At 44.1% G+C, this 14,857-nt stretch overlaps 2 protein-coding genes across 2 annotated transcripts in view; both read right to left on the bottom strand.

Moving 5' to 3' along the window:
• LOC307201508 (olfactory receptor 6N1-like) overlaps positions 1 to 14,857 on the bottom strand; it is a gene marked incomplete at its 3' end in the record, with an annotated part of 248,480 nt that overhangs the window by 34,594 nt on the left and 199,029 nt on the right. The window lies entirely within an intron of this gene.
• LOC307200419 (vomeronasal type-2 receptor 26-like) lies at positions 1,202 to 6,817 on the bottom strand (the record flags this gene model as incomplete). The annotated part of the gene is made up of 5 exons (XM_079948960.1): positions 1,202 to 2,103; positions 3,251 to 3,377; positions 3,983 to 4,210; positions 4,561 to 5,418; positions 6,656 to 6,817. The coding sequence occupies 5 exons, from the start codon at positions 6,815 to 6,817 to the stop codon at positions 1,202 to 1,204; spliced, it is 2,277 nt and encodes a 758-aa protein (XP_079805086.1).

Genomic DNA, 14,857 nt, shown 5'->3' with positions numbered 1-14,857 from the left:
TAGTTTGACTCTCTGCAGACAGGCGGGAGTCAAGATATAGTTGGGCTTCATCCAATGCCTAAGCCAAACCACTCACATCTGTAACCAATAAAGTTATGGCCTGTTTTAGCCCATTAACCTACATACTCGTGTCTGTGTGTTTATTAATCAATAGGTAACTGTGGGGCATGGGGCTTTGGCACACAAAGCATGAGAATTCTTGGTTTGAGCCCCATGTAGGGCAAACGATTCCTGCATTGTAGAGGATTGGACCCTTGTGGTGTGGTCTCTTCCAGCTCTACAATTCTAAGATTCCTCAGACAATCCCCAGAACTCTACTCAAAGACTGCCATTCCACCTCCTATGGTGGTCCGTAAAGGACAAAAGGGACTGTGATCTGGGCACTCTAAAGGGGATTTCCATACTCAAATTATATACGGGGTCAGTGAATTATAATGTGAATGGAAGTTATTCAGGGTGATTTTGCTGGAAGTTAAAAGCTTCATTTAACTTTTTTAGTTTTATTTATTAAAAAACCAATATGGGATGGGGGCTTTCCGGAGTTCTTTAACACCTTTTTATTGTTATGTTTTTCGGAGGATGGCCCTTTACAGTTGATATGAAGTTGCTAATGCTATGCTAAGAATATGTGGAAGCAAGAAAACACAGGAATCTCTGAAAGTTGCTATATTTTGCTTCTCTCAGTTCCTCCAGTATAAATTGTTGTCATAACTATTTTGATTAATATGCTGTTTAAAAAAGTATGTTTACTGTACATTTTAATGATTGGTGTTCAGATGACATTGATTTACTGTGCATTGTAATTACATGCGGCTATATCGTAGCATTGGTTTTGTAATTACAATAAGTCATTTTGGTGAATGATGCCAGCACTGATCATGTGTATGTGGATACACACACAAACACATTTTTTTAAAAAAATGTTCCAAGCCATTTAAATGCTTGGGACCTGCACAAGGAGGAATCATCAGAGTTGATAATTGTGCCATAATTCGAGTTGGGATTCCACTGACCAGTTAAACAGTAATTGTTTTAGCCGACCAAAGTGAGAACCTAGTTGAAATGGAATGCATATAATAATTTAAGGACAGATGTTTGCTCAAGCGGGTAGACACCACCAATTTCTTATAAAATCCCTCCCACTGGAATTTCAAATGAACTACATACACAAGCAGAAAGAAACATATGCACTCATGTTCTTTTACTTTTTTCTGCTGATTAGTTGTTCCCTGGTGTTCAGCTCAGGTCTGAATATAATAATGTAGCATTTTGGGGAAAAGATACAACCCAGTAATCCAGCCCCAGAGGACAAGATGGAAAAGATCTCCACAGCTACCATGTATTTTCCTTTGGTGCTCAGATAAGTGGGAACAAAGGACAACCAAACACTACAAAACACCAGCAGGCTGAAAGTGATAAATTTGGCTTCATTGAAACTGTCAGGTAACTTCCTGGCCAGGAAAGCCAAGATGAAGCTGATAATGGCCAGCAAACCCATATAGACTAAGACACCACAAAACATGGCCACTGAACCCTCATTACATTCAAGTATGATTTCCCCATGCTGTGAATGCATATCCGTATCTGGGAATGGAGGGGATGTACTTAACCAAAGAGTACCTATGCAAGCCTGAATACAGGAGCAGAAAAGGACAATAGAATTTGCCAGCCTTTTCCCTATCCATTTCTTCATCCTGGAACCTGGTTTGATTGCCATGAATGCCAGAAGCACAGTAATGGTTTTTGCCAAAACACTAGAAAGGGCCACAGAAAAGATGATGCTAAAAGTGATTTGTCGGAGAAGGCAGGTCACCTTTTGAGGCTGTCCAATGAAGAGAAAGGAGCAGAGGAAACAAAGCAGGAGGGAGATGAGGAGGATGTAGGTGAGAGTCCGATTGTTGGCTTTGACTATGGGAGTGTTATTGTGCTTCATAAAAGTCCCAAGTATTAATGTTATGATCAAAGAGAAAGAAATAGTCAAGATAACTAAGATGAGCCCTAAATCTTCTTCATAAGAGAGGTAACTTAGGACCTTGGGAACGCATTGGGTTTGGTCATGGTTGGGATACTCATCTTCTGGACATTTCACGCAGGCATCCATATCTGGAATAAAGGAAGAGCTGTTTAAATAGTTCAGACATTGATCAATATATAGCAAAAGCATTGGTTCTTAACTTTTTCGGTGTTACAGACCTCTTTAAGAATCTAATGATGGACACCTTCATCAGGATTAAAAATGCACATGAAAACATAAACAGAAAAGTTTGGATTCAATTTATTTAATTTCTTTGGAATTTTTATTTTTTCTCACATAGACAGAATCTAAAAACAATCTTCACAATGTTTCATGTTGTCTCATGAAACAGTAAAACATTAGGTTGTTGCACTAAGGAACAAATTTTCGACAATGAGTTCTCACATCTGATATTGGATATGCAGAAAGCAGAAATGTCCTTTATTATGTATTTATTTAAATAATTTATAGCTTGCTCTTCATCAAAGTAAGATTATAAAAATCAATTAAATGAAAAAATATTAAAAGAAGAGTATATACTTGAAATGCCAGGTGGTCCATTAGGAAACGTTTATCTTGTATACCCTATTGTGACTGGGACGTGGGTGGCGCTGTGGGTTAAACCACAGAGCCTAGGGCTTGCTGATCAGAAGGTTGGTGATTCGAATCTCCATGATGGGGTGAGCTCCCGTTGCTCAGTTCCTGCTCCTGCCAACCTAGAAGTTCGAAAGCACGTCAAAGTGCAAGTAGATAAATAGGTACTGCACCAGCGGGAAGGTAAACAGCATTTTCCGTGTGCTGCTCTGGTTCTCCAGAAGTGGCTTAGTCATGCTGGCCACATGACCCAGAAGCTGTACTCCAGCTCCCTCGGCCAGTAAAGCGAGATGAGCGCCACAACCCCTGAGTTGTCCGCTGCTGGACCTAACGTTCAGGGGTCCCTTTACCTTTACCTATTGTGACTGGAAAAATCTTGGAAAGTCTGTTGGTGACTGTGGAACTACCTGGCAAGGGATCTTCACTCCATCCCTGTGATGTTTCTTAGACTGAGAGATAGGGATGGACACAAATTCACTCAATCCCATACTCTTTGAAACTCTTAAATTTTATTAGAAAGGTATTTTATGATTTGTTTAAAATTATGCGTGGCAAAATATTTCCATATACATTCAAGGGGTTACATTTTATTTTGAGTTATGGAAATGCAAATATGATAATTGTGCCCGCTATTCCTCCCACCTTTATAATTAGAGATCCTCCCTTCCGGACAACGAGCACAATCATAGCAGCAAAATTTCTCTCCTTCCTTCTTTTTCCTGCTGTATCCAGGATAGCAGTAGTCATTGCACACAGAAAGGGGAAGCACCTGTACAGAAACACTAAAGAGAGATTAGTAATGAGAGCATAAGAGATCACACAAAAAAGCAGGTTGGGAGAAGAAAGGAAAACTCCCAAATGAGAGAAGGGCTGGTTCACCTTTGTCTGTGTTGCCTAGTTAAGATTTACTTGTGGAGGGACTTTGTATGTTTCATTTTCTTTTCCAGTTTCTTGTTTTTGTTTTCATTAGCTAGAATGTGTCCTTGAACTTTGAGATTGCTTATTCACTGCCTCTATGGAGAGATGTATGTTTAGTAGTGTATGTAGAAACGTATACTTTTTAGATAGGTGGATATAGCTCCCTTAAATATGGAAAAATCTGTTAAAATGAAAAGGGTCCATTAAAGATAATACTGAGCCCACCATCCTGAAATCAATTCATGAAATAAGTTATTTATTTATTGGGAGAGAGGAAAAATAAAACATAAAATTGGAATTAATCAGAATTAGAACTGGAATATAATAACGTTTTCAAAAAGGTTCATGAAATAATAATACTTCCTATTGAGATTAACAAAAATCAAAGTTGAAATATAGTTAGATGTCCTCAAAATTTTGAGTCAAAACATCAAATGCCAAAGAACTGTATCTCACCTGATTAAAAACTTTATGCCACACAATTTGATCATTATTTATGCTTAACTCTTTTCCTAAAGGTGCATGAGGATCCAATTTTCCAACTTTGACCCTAAACAACGAACCATTCGGAGAAATAATCCAGTTGGTTACATCAAAACCTGTAACTAATTCTCCATTATCATCAAAACACACTGAATCTCCAGCACTATTGTTGAACAACATGGTCCTTAAAAAATGATGGACCTAAATAGAAAGTATCAACAAAGCAACAACTGTTTCAAAACATTTCAACAATGTATGTGGTGACTTCATCTATGGGGCATTCATGTCTTATTATTGAATTGGAAACCTTACATGATTATTTGATATTTCTAATGATCATTAATTTCCATAAGCTCCAAGTTAATGAATTGAAATAACAATATTTTATCATGGGGCAACCAATACTTATCCAAATAGATATCCAAAAGGGGGGGGGAAACATGAAAGGAAATGAGAAGCACCACAGAACAGGAATTGAATCATACAGACTAGTAATTCTCTGGGTTTCTGGAAGAAAACATAGTCTTTTCAAAATGTTCAGTTGCTATTACCTGCCATGGTTGCACATTCTGAAAAAACAGTTCCTGTCGTTCTCCCAACCTTCTACTTTTGGAACTGGATTTGTAAATGGCTTGCAGAGCATGAGCCACAGCATAGACAGCATTGTAGACATTGTAGCTGTGGCCAGTCATTTCCATTTCAAACAAGGTCCCAGGAAGACTCTCCAGTTTCTCTCCTCCAGAGCAGTATTTCATTTCCTGATGCTGCCCATTTGACATTTGTAATGAACAGCTGAATGCCTGTTCCCAAAAGTCCTGGATAAAACCATCTCCTTGGGCCCATGAAGGTCTTAGCATCTGAAGGAAATTTTGGAATCCCAATGGTTGATTTGAGTGAACCGTGAAGGATATGGAACCATGGAAGGCTTGTAAATCCCAAATCTTTTGAATAGAGTGTGATGCAAAATCCCAGTGGGATGTAATAATCCACACTTTACCCAGAGGGGGCAAGTCTGCCATGGGTGCTAGAAACAACATCATTCTTAGAACTTGAAAGGATGGAGGTTCTCCATATACAAAGAATACATTGGCCTTTCTTTCAAAGACAATGATATAAGCATCCATGTGCTTAAAAAACCAGTCTAGCATCTCATCCATATAACTCCATTTTGGTATGTTTACTATGAAGTCATAACAGATGCCATTCTGGGTAAGCATTGGCACTATTGTTTGTAAAAACCTATTCCCTTTGTCATCATCCACGGCAAAAAGCCCAACCCAGGTCCATCTGAAATGCTGAAGTAACTGGACAAGTCCTTTGTGCTGCTGGGCTTCATTGGGCACCATCTGGTACAAGAATGGGAATAGCATTTTTGCACTTTGTACTGCTAAAAATGATCCATAAGTGAGCTGTAATAAAATCCAGGAATATTTCTCAGACAGATTACAAAACAATAGTAAATCAATGCTGCTGTGGGTCCTGTAGGCCATGTAGTTCATGGTTTGAAAACCAGAATCACAGTTTCTGCAATAAATGGATGTTTCCTTTGTCCTATCATTTTTACTTCAAGTGTTGAACCTTAAACAAGTACCACCTTTGTGACAGTACAGAATGAATCATTTGACCTCTTCTATGCGGCACCAGTTTCAGTCTTTGAAGAGTGTTGTAATGTTCTGCCTCAAACTCATTTTCAAGAGACTGAACATACCAATTTCTTTCAACCTTTCCTTATATGATGTGTTTTCCATATCCTTGGCAGTATCCTGCACTGAACCTCTCCTGAAACAAGTACATTCTTATTTAAGTGTGGCAACAATAGTCACCATGAAGTCTTACTAGTGCAAAAGGATGTGGAATTGAAAACTATGGGTTGTATATAATTAAAGCTAAAGTAATGGGCCTGACTTAGTCATGTTGGGATTCCACAGCCCAGTTCAGCCTCTGCGGATGATCTGTACTTTTACTTAGAGCTCCTCTGATTGTATTTCTGCCTGCTTGGACAATTTATTCAATTTCAGATACTCAAATACAGGCGGATATTTTCCCTAGGCAGCTTCTCAAATAACCTCAGTTGCTGGCATCCTACTCCTGATCTGCACCATCAGGTTTTAATAACACACTGGGTATTAACATACAGACCTCACTGACCTCATCAGTTTCCTCAACTGTTATAAATTGGAAGGGTAGACTGAATTTTCTTTCTCCATGCCTCACATAATCAAATCTTAAAATGATTCTCTGTCTCCGCTCTGTCACAAAGCATGCCATTGCATAGAACACGATGTCTCTATGCAGGCCATGTCCCATCCTGACACTGTTCAAGTCGCCTGTCTAAATCGTGTATTTGTACCATGATGATGCCTAAGCCTGCTAGTGGGGGAAATAGTTGTGTGTTCTGTGGGTGTAAAAATTGCTTGCTCTTGTGTTTCTGGAATATAATGGAATGTTGAGAGGTAAGAGTCACATCTCTTGATCCCTGGAATTTTTTGCCTCTGTCTTTGCACCCCTGGCGTTAACCATAAAGTGAAAAAGTGTTCCTGCCCATCAGCCGCCCATGATCCAAAAGATTGCAGAAACCTTCTCTCTAATTATGATGGTGTACCACTATAGTAAAAATAAATTCATACCCCTATGCACACAGGTTACCTGTGGTGTCTTGTGGATTGCTGAAATGATGGCCACATTGGCAGAGATTTCAGAGATGCATCCTCCAACAACAGCGACCAGTTTGTTCTGATTTTGACATTTGAAGTTAGGAGAAAACCTTTTTTGCTTAGAAAGCAGGCTCAGGGTGGCCTTATAGGTCATGGTAGCAGTGTAGCTATTAAGAATGTGGAATCCTAGAGAAATGTTTGGTAAGATGTTGGGGTTTTCATTTATCTCTTTTACAGAAAAGGCTAGGGCCAGAATGTGCTGGTAGTCCTTAGGCACTGAACTGCAAGGTAAGTTACAGCTATTTAATAAAACAACAGTGACAGAAGCAATAAAACACAGTTGTATTATTCATTTGTCATCTGCATCTGTCAAAGTATAATGAAAATAAAATATCTCAGCTGAAGAACTAAATGCTCAAAATGTTTTGGGATCATATTTTTGGTTAATAAACCAAGGAAAAGGGGGAAAAGACATGGTCTCTTACATAGATTCACCAATCACATTCTGTGTAGGCTGTTCCAGGAGAGAAAGTACATTATACAAGAAGAAGACTTGAGAAACAATCCCACCAATCACAAGGTCCCCTGCCTGGTAGAATTCATGAGGAATAGGAAGAGGGTCATCACGTATGCTGCAATTAATGAAATGTGACTTGCATACAGTATGACACAACAGTATAAGCAGCAAAAGCATCATCATCATGATCCTGTTCACAAAACGTCCCCTCCAGTTGTCACTTCCCATGGTACCCTCTTGATGTAGCATTGAAGTTGCTACAGTGTCAATCAAATGGTAGCTAATACTATGATTGCACTGATTTACAGCTTTGCTTGTATGGAATTTGGGTGCCAGTAGCCTTGTGTTCTAGTTCAGGGCTTCTCAATTTGTTGTTTGTGGACCACCAGTGGTCTGCTTGCTTAGTTCAGGCTGTCCACAGCATGCCTGTAAAGAGCAATTAGAATTCTATAGAATTCAAGCTGTAATACAATCAAATAAAGGATTCAAAATCGAAGAAGCAATAGTATGCTATTTAAAATTATACAGCCTCAGCACCTTAAAATTGCTACAATAGGCAGACCATTAAGTGGTCTGCAAAGAAGCTCAACAATTTTTATGTTCTCCATGGCAGCACCATTGTTCTACTTAATATTGTTCATCTGTTTCTCTCTTTGAGCTGGATAAATTAGTGGAATGTGACTCCCGCTGATATCAGTGGGTCTCATACTGTCTAGATCCAAGTCTGTATCTCCTCACTTTACTTTGTATGTATTTTTCTTTAAGGAAAAAGAATAAATCAGTTTGTGGAAATATATCCTATCATATAAATGAGAAATTATTCAACAGAAGAATGACAAAACCCTGCCTCTACTTAGATCTTATTCTGAAGAACACATGTGTTTTATAGCTCTTCTTCAGACCTTTCTAGCATGTGCTGAATGTCAGCTGCATAAACCAGCAATTTTGACAGGTATTATTATCATTCCCCAGTGTATTGTTGACTTGCGATGTTCTATTATGCATAACAAAACTGTTAAAAGATTCCCCCCTTTTTAAAATTATACATTTATTATTATTATTACTTTTCATTTGAGGGATAGTAAGTGGTTAGTCTTGTACAGCTGGTAGATCCAGTTCTGACCAGTACTAGGGTCTGCTTCTTCCATGGGTCATTAATATTTGGCTTAACTGGGAAGCCTAGTCTGGGGAAAATGAGAGTCACAACATGTTCTGTTGATGGATATTATTCTCTCAACAGATCTTTCACAAAAATTGTTGGCCCCATTTATTTTTACTGATAGTTAATTCAATTCTAAGATTCTTTACCAATGCAGTACTTAAAATTATAGATAGGTAGCCGTGTTGGTCTGCCATAGTCAAAACAAAATAAAAAAATTCCTTCCAGTAGCACCTTAAAGACCAACTAAGTTAGTTCTAGGTATGACTCTCCTGTATGTGAGTGTCTGAGGGCCCTGCTCCTTCCTGCCACTCACCATCTGGCCTGGGGCGGGGCCTGAAGCCTCATAAGGACTGCTGGACTCTGCTGCCCAGGAGGACTCTCCTGTATGTGAGTGTCTGAGGGCCCTGCTCCTTCCTGCCACTCACCATCTGGCCTGGGGCGGGGCCTGAAGCCTCATAAGGACTGCTGGACTCTGCTGCCCAGGAGGACTCTGCTGTGTGGGTGTCTGAGGGCCCTGCTCCTTCCTGCCACTCACCATCTGGCCTGGGGCGGGGCCTGAAGCCTCACAGGGACTGCTGCGCTCTGCTGCCCAGGAGGACTCTCCTGTATGTGAGTGTCTGAGGGCCCTGCTCCTTCCTGCCACTCACCATCTGGCCTGGGGCGGGGCCTGAAGCCTCACAGGGACTGCTGCGCTCTGCTGCCCAGGAGGACTCTCCTGTATGTGAGTGTCTGAGGGCCCTGCTCCTTCCTGCCACTCACCATCTGGCCTGGGGTGGGGCCTGAAGCCTCACAGGGACTGCTGGACTATGCTGCCCAGGAGGACTCTCCTGTATGTGAGTGTCTGAGGGCCCTGCTCCTTCCTGCCACTCACCATCTGGCCTGGGGCGGGGCCTGAAGCCTCATAAGGACTGCTGGACTCTGCTGCCCAGGAGGACTCTCCTGTATGTGAGTGTCTGAGGGCCCTGCTCCTTCCTGCCACTCACCATCTGGCCTGGGGCGGGGCCTGAAGCCTCATAAGGACTGCTGGACTCTGCTGCCCAGGAGGACTCTCCTGTATGTGAGTGTCTGAGGGCCCTGCTCCTTCCTGCCACTCACCATCTGGCCTGGGGCGGGGCCTGAAGCCTCATAAGGACTGCTGGACTCTGCTGCCCAGGAGGACTCTCCTGTATGTGAGTGTCTGAGGGCCCTGCTCCTTCCTGCCACTCACCATCTGGCCTGGGGCGGGGCCTGAAGCCTCATAAGGACTGCTGGACTCTGCTGCCCAGGAGGACTCTGCTGTGTGGGTGTCTGAGGGCCCTGCTCCTTCCTGCCACTCACCATCTGGCCTGGGGCGGGGCCTGAAGCCTCACAGGGACTGCTGCGCTCTGCTGCCCAGGAGGACTCTCCTGTGTGAGTGTATGGGGCCCTGCTCCTTCCTGCCACTTACCACCTGGCCCAGGGCAGGGCCTGACGGGCCTCACTAGGACAGTTGCTGTTACTGCTGGAGGGGTGCAGAGTGCTTTTAAAATGTTTTAAAAATTTTATTTTGAATTTTTTGTATGTGGGGGGGTGGGGTGGGGTGGATGTTTATTGGGCCTGGGAATTTGTTTGATTTTATGTTTTTGTAATTTATATAATTTTTATTGTTTTTTGTTTGTATTGTTTTATTTGTGTTGTTGTTTTTTTTTTGTTGTTTTTTAAAGGGGTTATTTTGTTCTTAAGGGGAGGGGTCAGGACTGCCGGGGAGTAGGCCCCAGCCCACAAAATGGCTGGGATATGTTTCACGGGGGGGAATGCACTGGGACAACCGATCTCAGTGATCACGGGTAGGAGGAGGAGTTACGCTAAGACCAGACCATGTCATTACAGAGGAGGCAGGTTTAGTCGTTGTCTGAGGACTATCCCTGCCTCCGGGTCTGGCCCTGACCGGATGAATACTAGAATCAGCAAGGGATACCCACTTGACCTGAAAGTGTTGCTGTGCAATGCCAGGTCAATGATTCATAAGACCACTGCCATCCATGACTTGATCATGGATGGAGGACTTGACCTGGCATGTGTAACAGAGACTTGGTTGGATGAAGCAGATGGGCCTGTCCTTGCCGCTGCTTGTCCACCAGGTTTCTCTTACGCACAGCAACCCAGGTCATGGGGGCGGGGAGGGGGGGTTGCAGTGATTTTTAGGAAGTCATTAGTTTGCACCAGGCGTCCTATTGGGAAGACCCAGTTTTCTGAGTGCATGTTCTGGAAGTTGGGCAATAGGGGCAGTACAGGATTCCTTTTGGTGTACCGACCTCCCCGCTGCACCAAGGATTCCCTGCCCGAGCTGCTTCAGGTCGTGGCGGATGTTCTCCTGGAGACACCTAGCTTGGTCGTCCTAGGGGATTTTAACATCCATGCCGACACGACCTTACAAGGGGCCGCTCGGGACTTCGTGGAAAGCATGGCCTCCATGGGGCTGTCCCTGAATAAGTCTGGCCCAACCCATAGCCGCGGACATGCCTTGGACCTGGTGTTTACCTCTACGGATGTTGGTGATCTGACACTAAGTAAAAGTGAAACGAAAGAAGTGCCATGGTCAGATCACTTCCTGGTGCAACTGGACTTCTCTGCGACCCATCCCCTCTGCAGGGAGGTGGGACTGATTCGGATGGTCCGCCCCCGCCACTTAATGGATCCAAATGGTTTCCAGAGAGTGGTAGGGGATGCTTTATCCCATGTTGATGGCCTTTCAGCCGATTCCCTGGTGGCCCGCTGGAATGTGGAGTTAACCAGGGCTATTGACTGTTTGGCTCCGAAGCGCCCTCTCCGATTGCATGGAGCCCGGAGAGCCCCGTGGTTTTCCACGGATCTGAGGGCAATGAAACAATCGTTGAGACGGCTAGAGCGCCGGTGGCGGATAACCCATTCTGAATCTGACCGGACACAGGTTAGAGCTCAACGTCGAGCCTACCAAGTGGCGATAGCGACGGCGAAGAAGACTTTCTTCACCGCCTCTATTGCATCTGCAGAAAACAGCAGCAGGAGACTCTTTCAGGTGGTTCACAATTTAGCGGAACCACCTGTAACATCGGGGCCCAGTACGGGCCACATGTTCTCCTGCAATGATTTTGCAAAGTTTTTTGCAGATAAAATCGCTCAGATTCGGGAAGAAGTAGACTCCACCGTGGGAGCAGGGCCGGGGCGGGAGAGTGCTAGAGTCCTGTCTGGTCAAGTTGTGTGGGATCAATTCCAATCTGTTACCTCCGAGGATGTGGAAAGGCTGCTTGGACGAGTGAAGCCAACCACCTGTCTCCTGGATCCTTGCCCATCCTGGCTTATAAAAGCTAGCCGGGAAGGACTGGGCGATGGGCTTCGTGGGGTGGTGAATGCTTCCCTCCGTGAGGGAGCCTTCCCAGACCTGCTGAAAGAGGCGGTTATTAAACCGCTTCTTAAAAAACCATCTCTAGATGCGGCCACGATGGCCAATTATCGCCCAGTCTCAAACCTTCCATTCTTGGGCAAGGTGATTGAGCGAGTGGTTGCTGAACAACTCCAGGCACGCCTGGAAGAAGCGGACCATTTGGATCCCTTCCAGTCGGGATTCAGGCCTCATCATGGGACTGAAACTGCCTTGGTCGCACTGGTTGATGATCTCCGGCGGGCTAGGGACAAAGGTGAGAGCTGTTTCCTAGTTCTGCTGGATCTCTCAGCGGCGTTTGATACCATCGACCATGACATCCTTCTGGACCGTCTTGAGGGGCTGGGAGCTGGGGGCACTGTCATACAGTGGTTCCGCTCCTTCCTCCTGGGCCGTGTTCAGAAAGTGGTGGTGGGGGATGAGTGTTCAGACCCCTGGGCTCTCACTTGTGGGGTGCCTCAGGGTTCTGTCCTCTCCCCCATGCTTTTCAACATCTACATGCAGCCGCTGGGAGGGATCATCAGGAGGTTTGGGCTTGGTGTTCATCAGTATGCAGATGATACCCAGCTCTACCTCTCTTTTAAATCAGAACCAGTGAAGGCGGTAAAGGTCCTGTGTGAGTGTCTGGAAGCGGTTGGAGGATGGATGGCGGCTAACAGATTGAGATTGAATCCTGACAAGACAGAAGTACTGTTTTTGGGGGACAGGAGGCGGGCAGGTGTGGAGGATTCCCTGGTCCTGAATGGGGTAACTGTGCCCCTGAAGGACCAGGTGCGCAGCCTGGGAGTCATTTTGGACTCACAGCTGTCCATGGAGGCACAGGTCAAATCTGTATCCAGGGCAGCTGTTTACCAGCTCCATCTGGTACGTAGGCTGAGACCCTATCTGCCTGCAGACTGTCTCGCCAGAGTGGTACATGCTCTGGTTATCTCCCGCTTGGACTACTGCAATGCGCTCTACGTGGGGCTACCTTTGAAGGTGACCCGGAAACTACAACTAATCCAGAATGCGGCAGCTAGACTGGTGACTGGGAGCGGCCGCCGAGACCCTATAACACTGGTCTTGAAAGACCTACATTGGCTCCCAGTACGTTTCCGAGCACAATTCAAAGTGTTGGTGCTGACCTTTAAAGCCCTAAATGGCCTCGGTCCAGTATATCTGAAGGAGCGTCTCCTCCCCCATCGTTCTGCCCGGACACTGAGGTCCAGCTCCGAGGGCCTTCTGGCGGTTCCCTCACTGCGAGAGGCCAAGTTGCAGGGAACCAGGCAGAGGGCCTTCTCGGTGGTGGCGCCCGCCCTGTGGAATGCCCTCCCATCGGATGTCAAGGCGATGGACAACTACCTGACATTCAGAAAACATCTGAAGGCAGCCCTGTTCAGGGAAGTTTTTAATATGTGATATTTTAGTGTATTTTTCATCTCTGTTGGAAGCCGCCCAGAGTGGCTGGGGAAACCCAGCCAGATGGGCGGGGTACAAATAATAAATTATTATTATTATTATATTATTATTATTATTATGAGCTTTCGTGTGCATGCACACTTCTTCAGATACCATGGAATTTTTTTATTTTGTTAGTACTTAAAATGTTCATGATTGTAATATAAGCCAGGTTGGTGGTGTGTGTTTGCTGGCTGAAGTGGCTGATACTCTAAATGTTGTGTACTGTATCTGAGAGTAGGTTGCATAATATGAATTTCAGGGTCCTGCAAATATATGTTTCATGCCTTTTAACTCTGTGTAGTGACTGGCAAAGGATCAGCTTCATTTTAAGCCAAGCTCATTTATCAGCCTTGCTGCGTATGATCCTTTGTTCTGCTCCTTGGGGCCAGGGAAGGTCCACAGAAGTTTTATTACAGGAATCTAATAAGGCGGTGGCCAATGCATAGATCACAGTATCTAGGCAACTGGAATAGTCATATCCAGTTTGCCAGATGAAGAAAGTAAAATGCGCTCCTTGCTGCTTACATCACTTGGGCTTTCCATTACAGACATGGATCCACAACACCCCCAGACTTTGTACTTGTTCCTTCAGAAGAAGTACAACCCCCTCAGAACAGGTAAATCTCCCAATCTCTAAACTTGGGAAATGACAAACCACTGTGCCTCTGCCCTACCAGCATTTAACTTCTTATATTTGGCCTTCAGTCAGCCCACCACTGAGGCCAGATACCTTTTTGGGTTGTGACTGGCAGCTGCTGACTCTTATGTAACAGTGGAATAGAGCTGAGTTCCAGCAACATACTCATGACTCCTTTCCACATACACCTTCTCCTTCCCAACCTTACTTAGCATTCCCTGATTGGGGGAAGAATGCAAAACTGGCACTGGATAAATGTAAAGTATCCCTGTAACCCACCCCCACCCCGGAATTTTAGAGTACAGTTAATGTCACTCTGTGCTCCAGCATATAGGAAACATCATAGTGGCACTGTTAATTGTTGTTCCCTTGGCTCACCACTAGGACAAGATGCAACACCAGACCTGTGAGTTCTCTCCTCATAGATTTCCTTGTTTGGCCTTCTAGGCAGGCCTAACTCTCTCTTTATATGATCTTTATATGATCTTTATATGATAACTTTATATAATCTTTCAATTACCTATCCTCTCTTCTGCCCCCACCTTTCTCCCTCTTTTTGTTTGGTCAATATCCAAGTCAGATCTCCCAACTAAAAAAATATTTGGTTCTCATAATCCACCAATGCAACTCCAGGTTGCCAGGCTTGGTGTTTGTGTGTTCTTCCTCTCTAGCAAATCCTTGCACCAACCACGGCTGCTCTCCAATTTCATATGTCAGGGAAGAGAGGGAAGGAACCAAGGTGAACCATTCCAGTTGATATAGAGTCCTGCCCTGGTTCATTATTTTTACATACCTTGCAGTCTTTGAGGTCTCTTTCCTCTCTGAATTACTTCAAATAACTCTCCTCAGAAAATCCCTAGAACTCTATTCACAGAATAACCTCCCACGTCTATATGACAGTCCCTAAAGGACAAATGGGACTGTGCTCTGGAAACCCCCAAAGTGAATTTTGAGTAGCGCTCATATTATAGGAACTGTCACTTAATTATGATATGAATGGAAGTGATTGAGGGCTATTTTACTGAAAGATAAAAGCTCCATTTCATGATTGTTCTTATT

Source organism: Podarcis cretensis (genome assembly GCF_951804945.1).
Source record: "Podarcis cretensis genome assembly, chromosome: 13".
NCBI lineage: Eukaryota > Metazoa > Chordata > Lepidosauria > Squamata > Lacertidae > Podarcis > Podarcis cretensis.
This window is presented reverse-complemented; position numbering and strand designations above follow the sequence as displayed.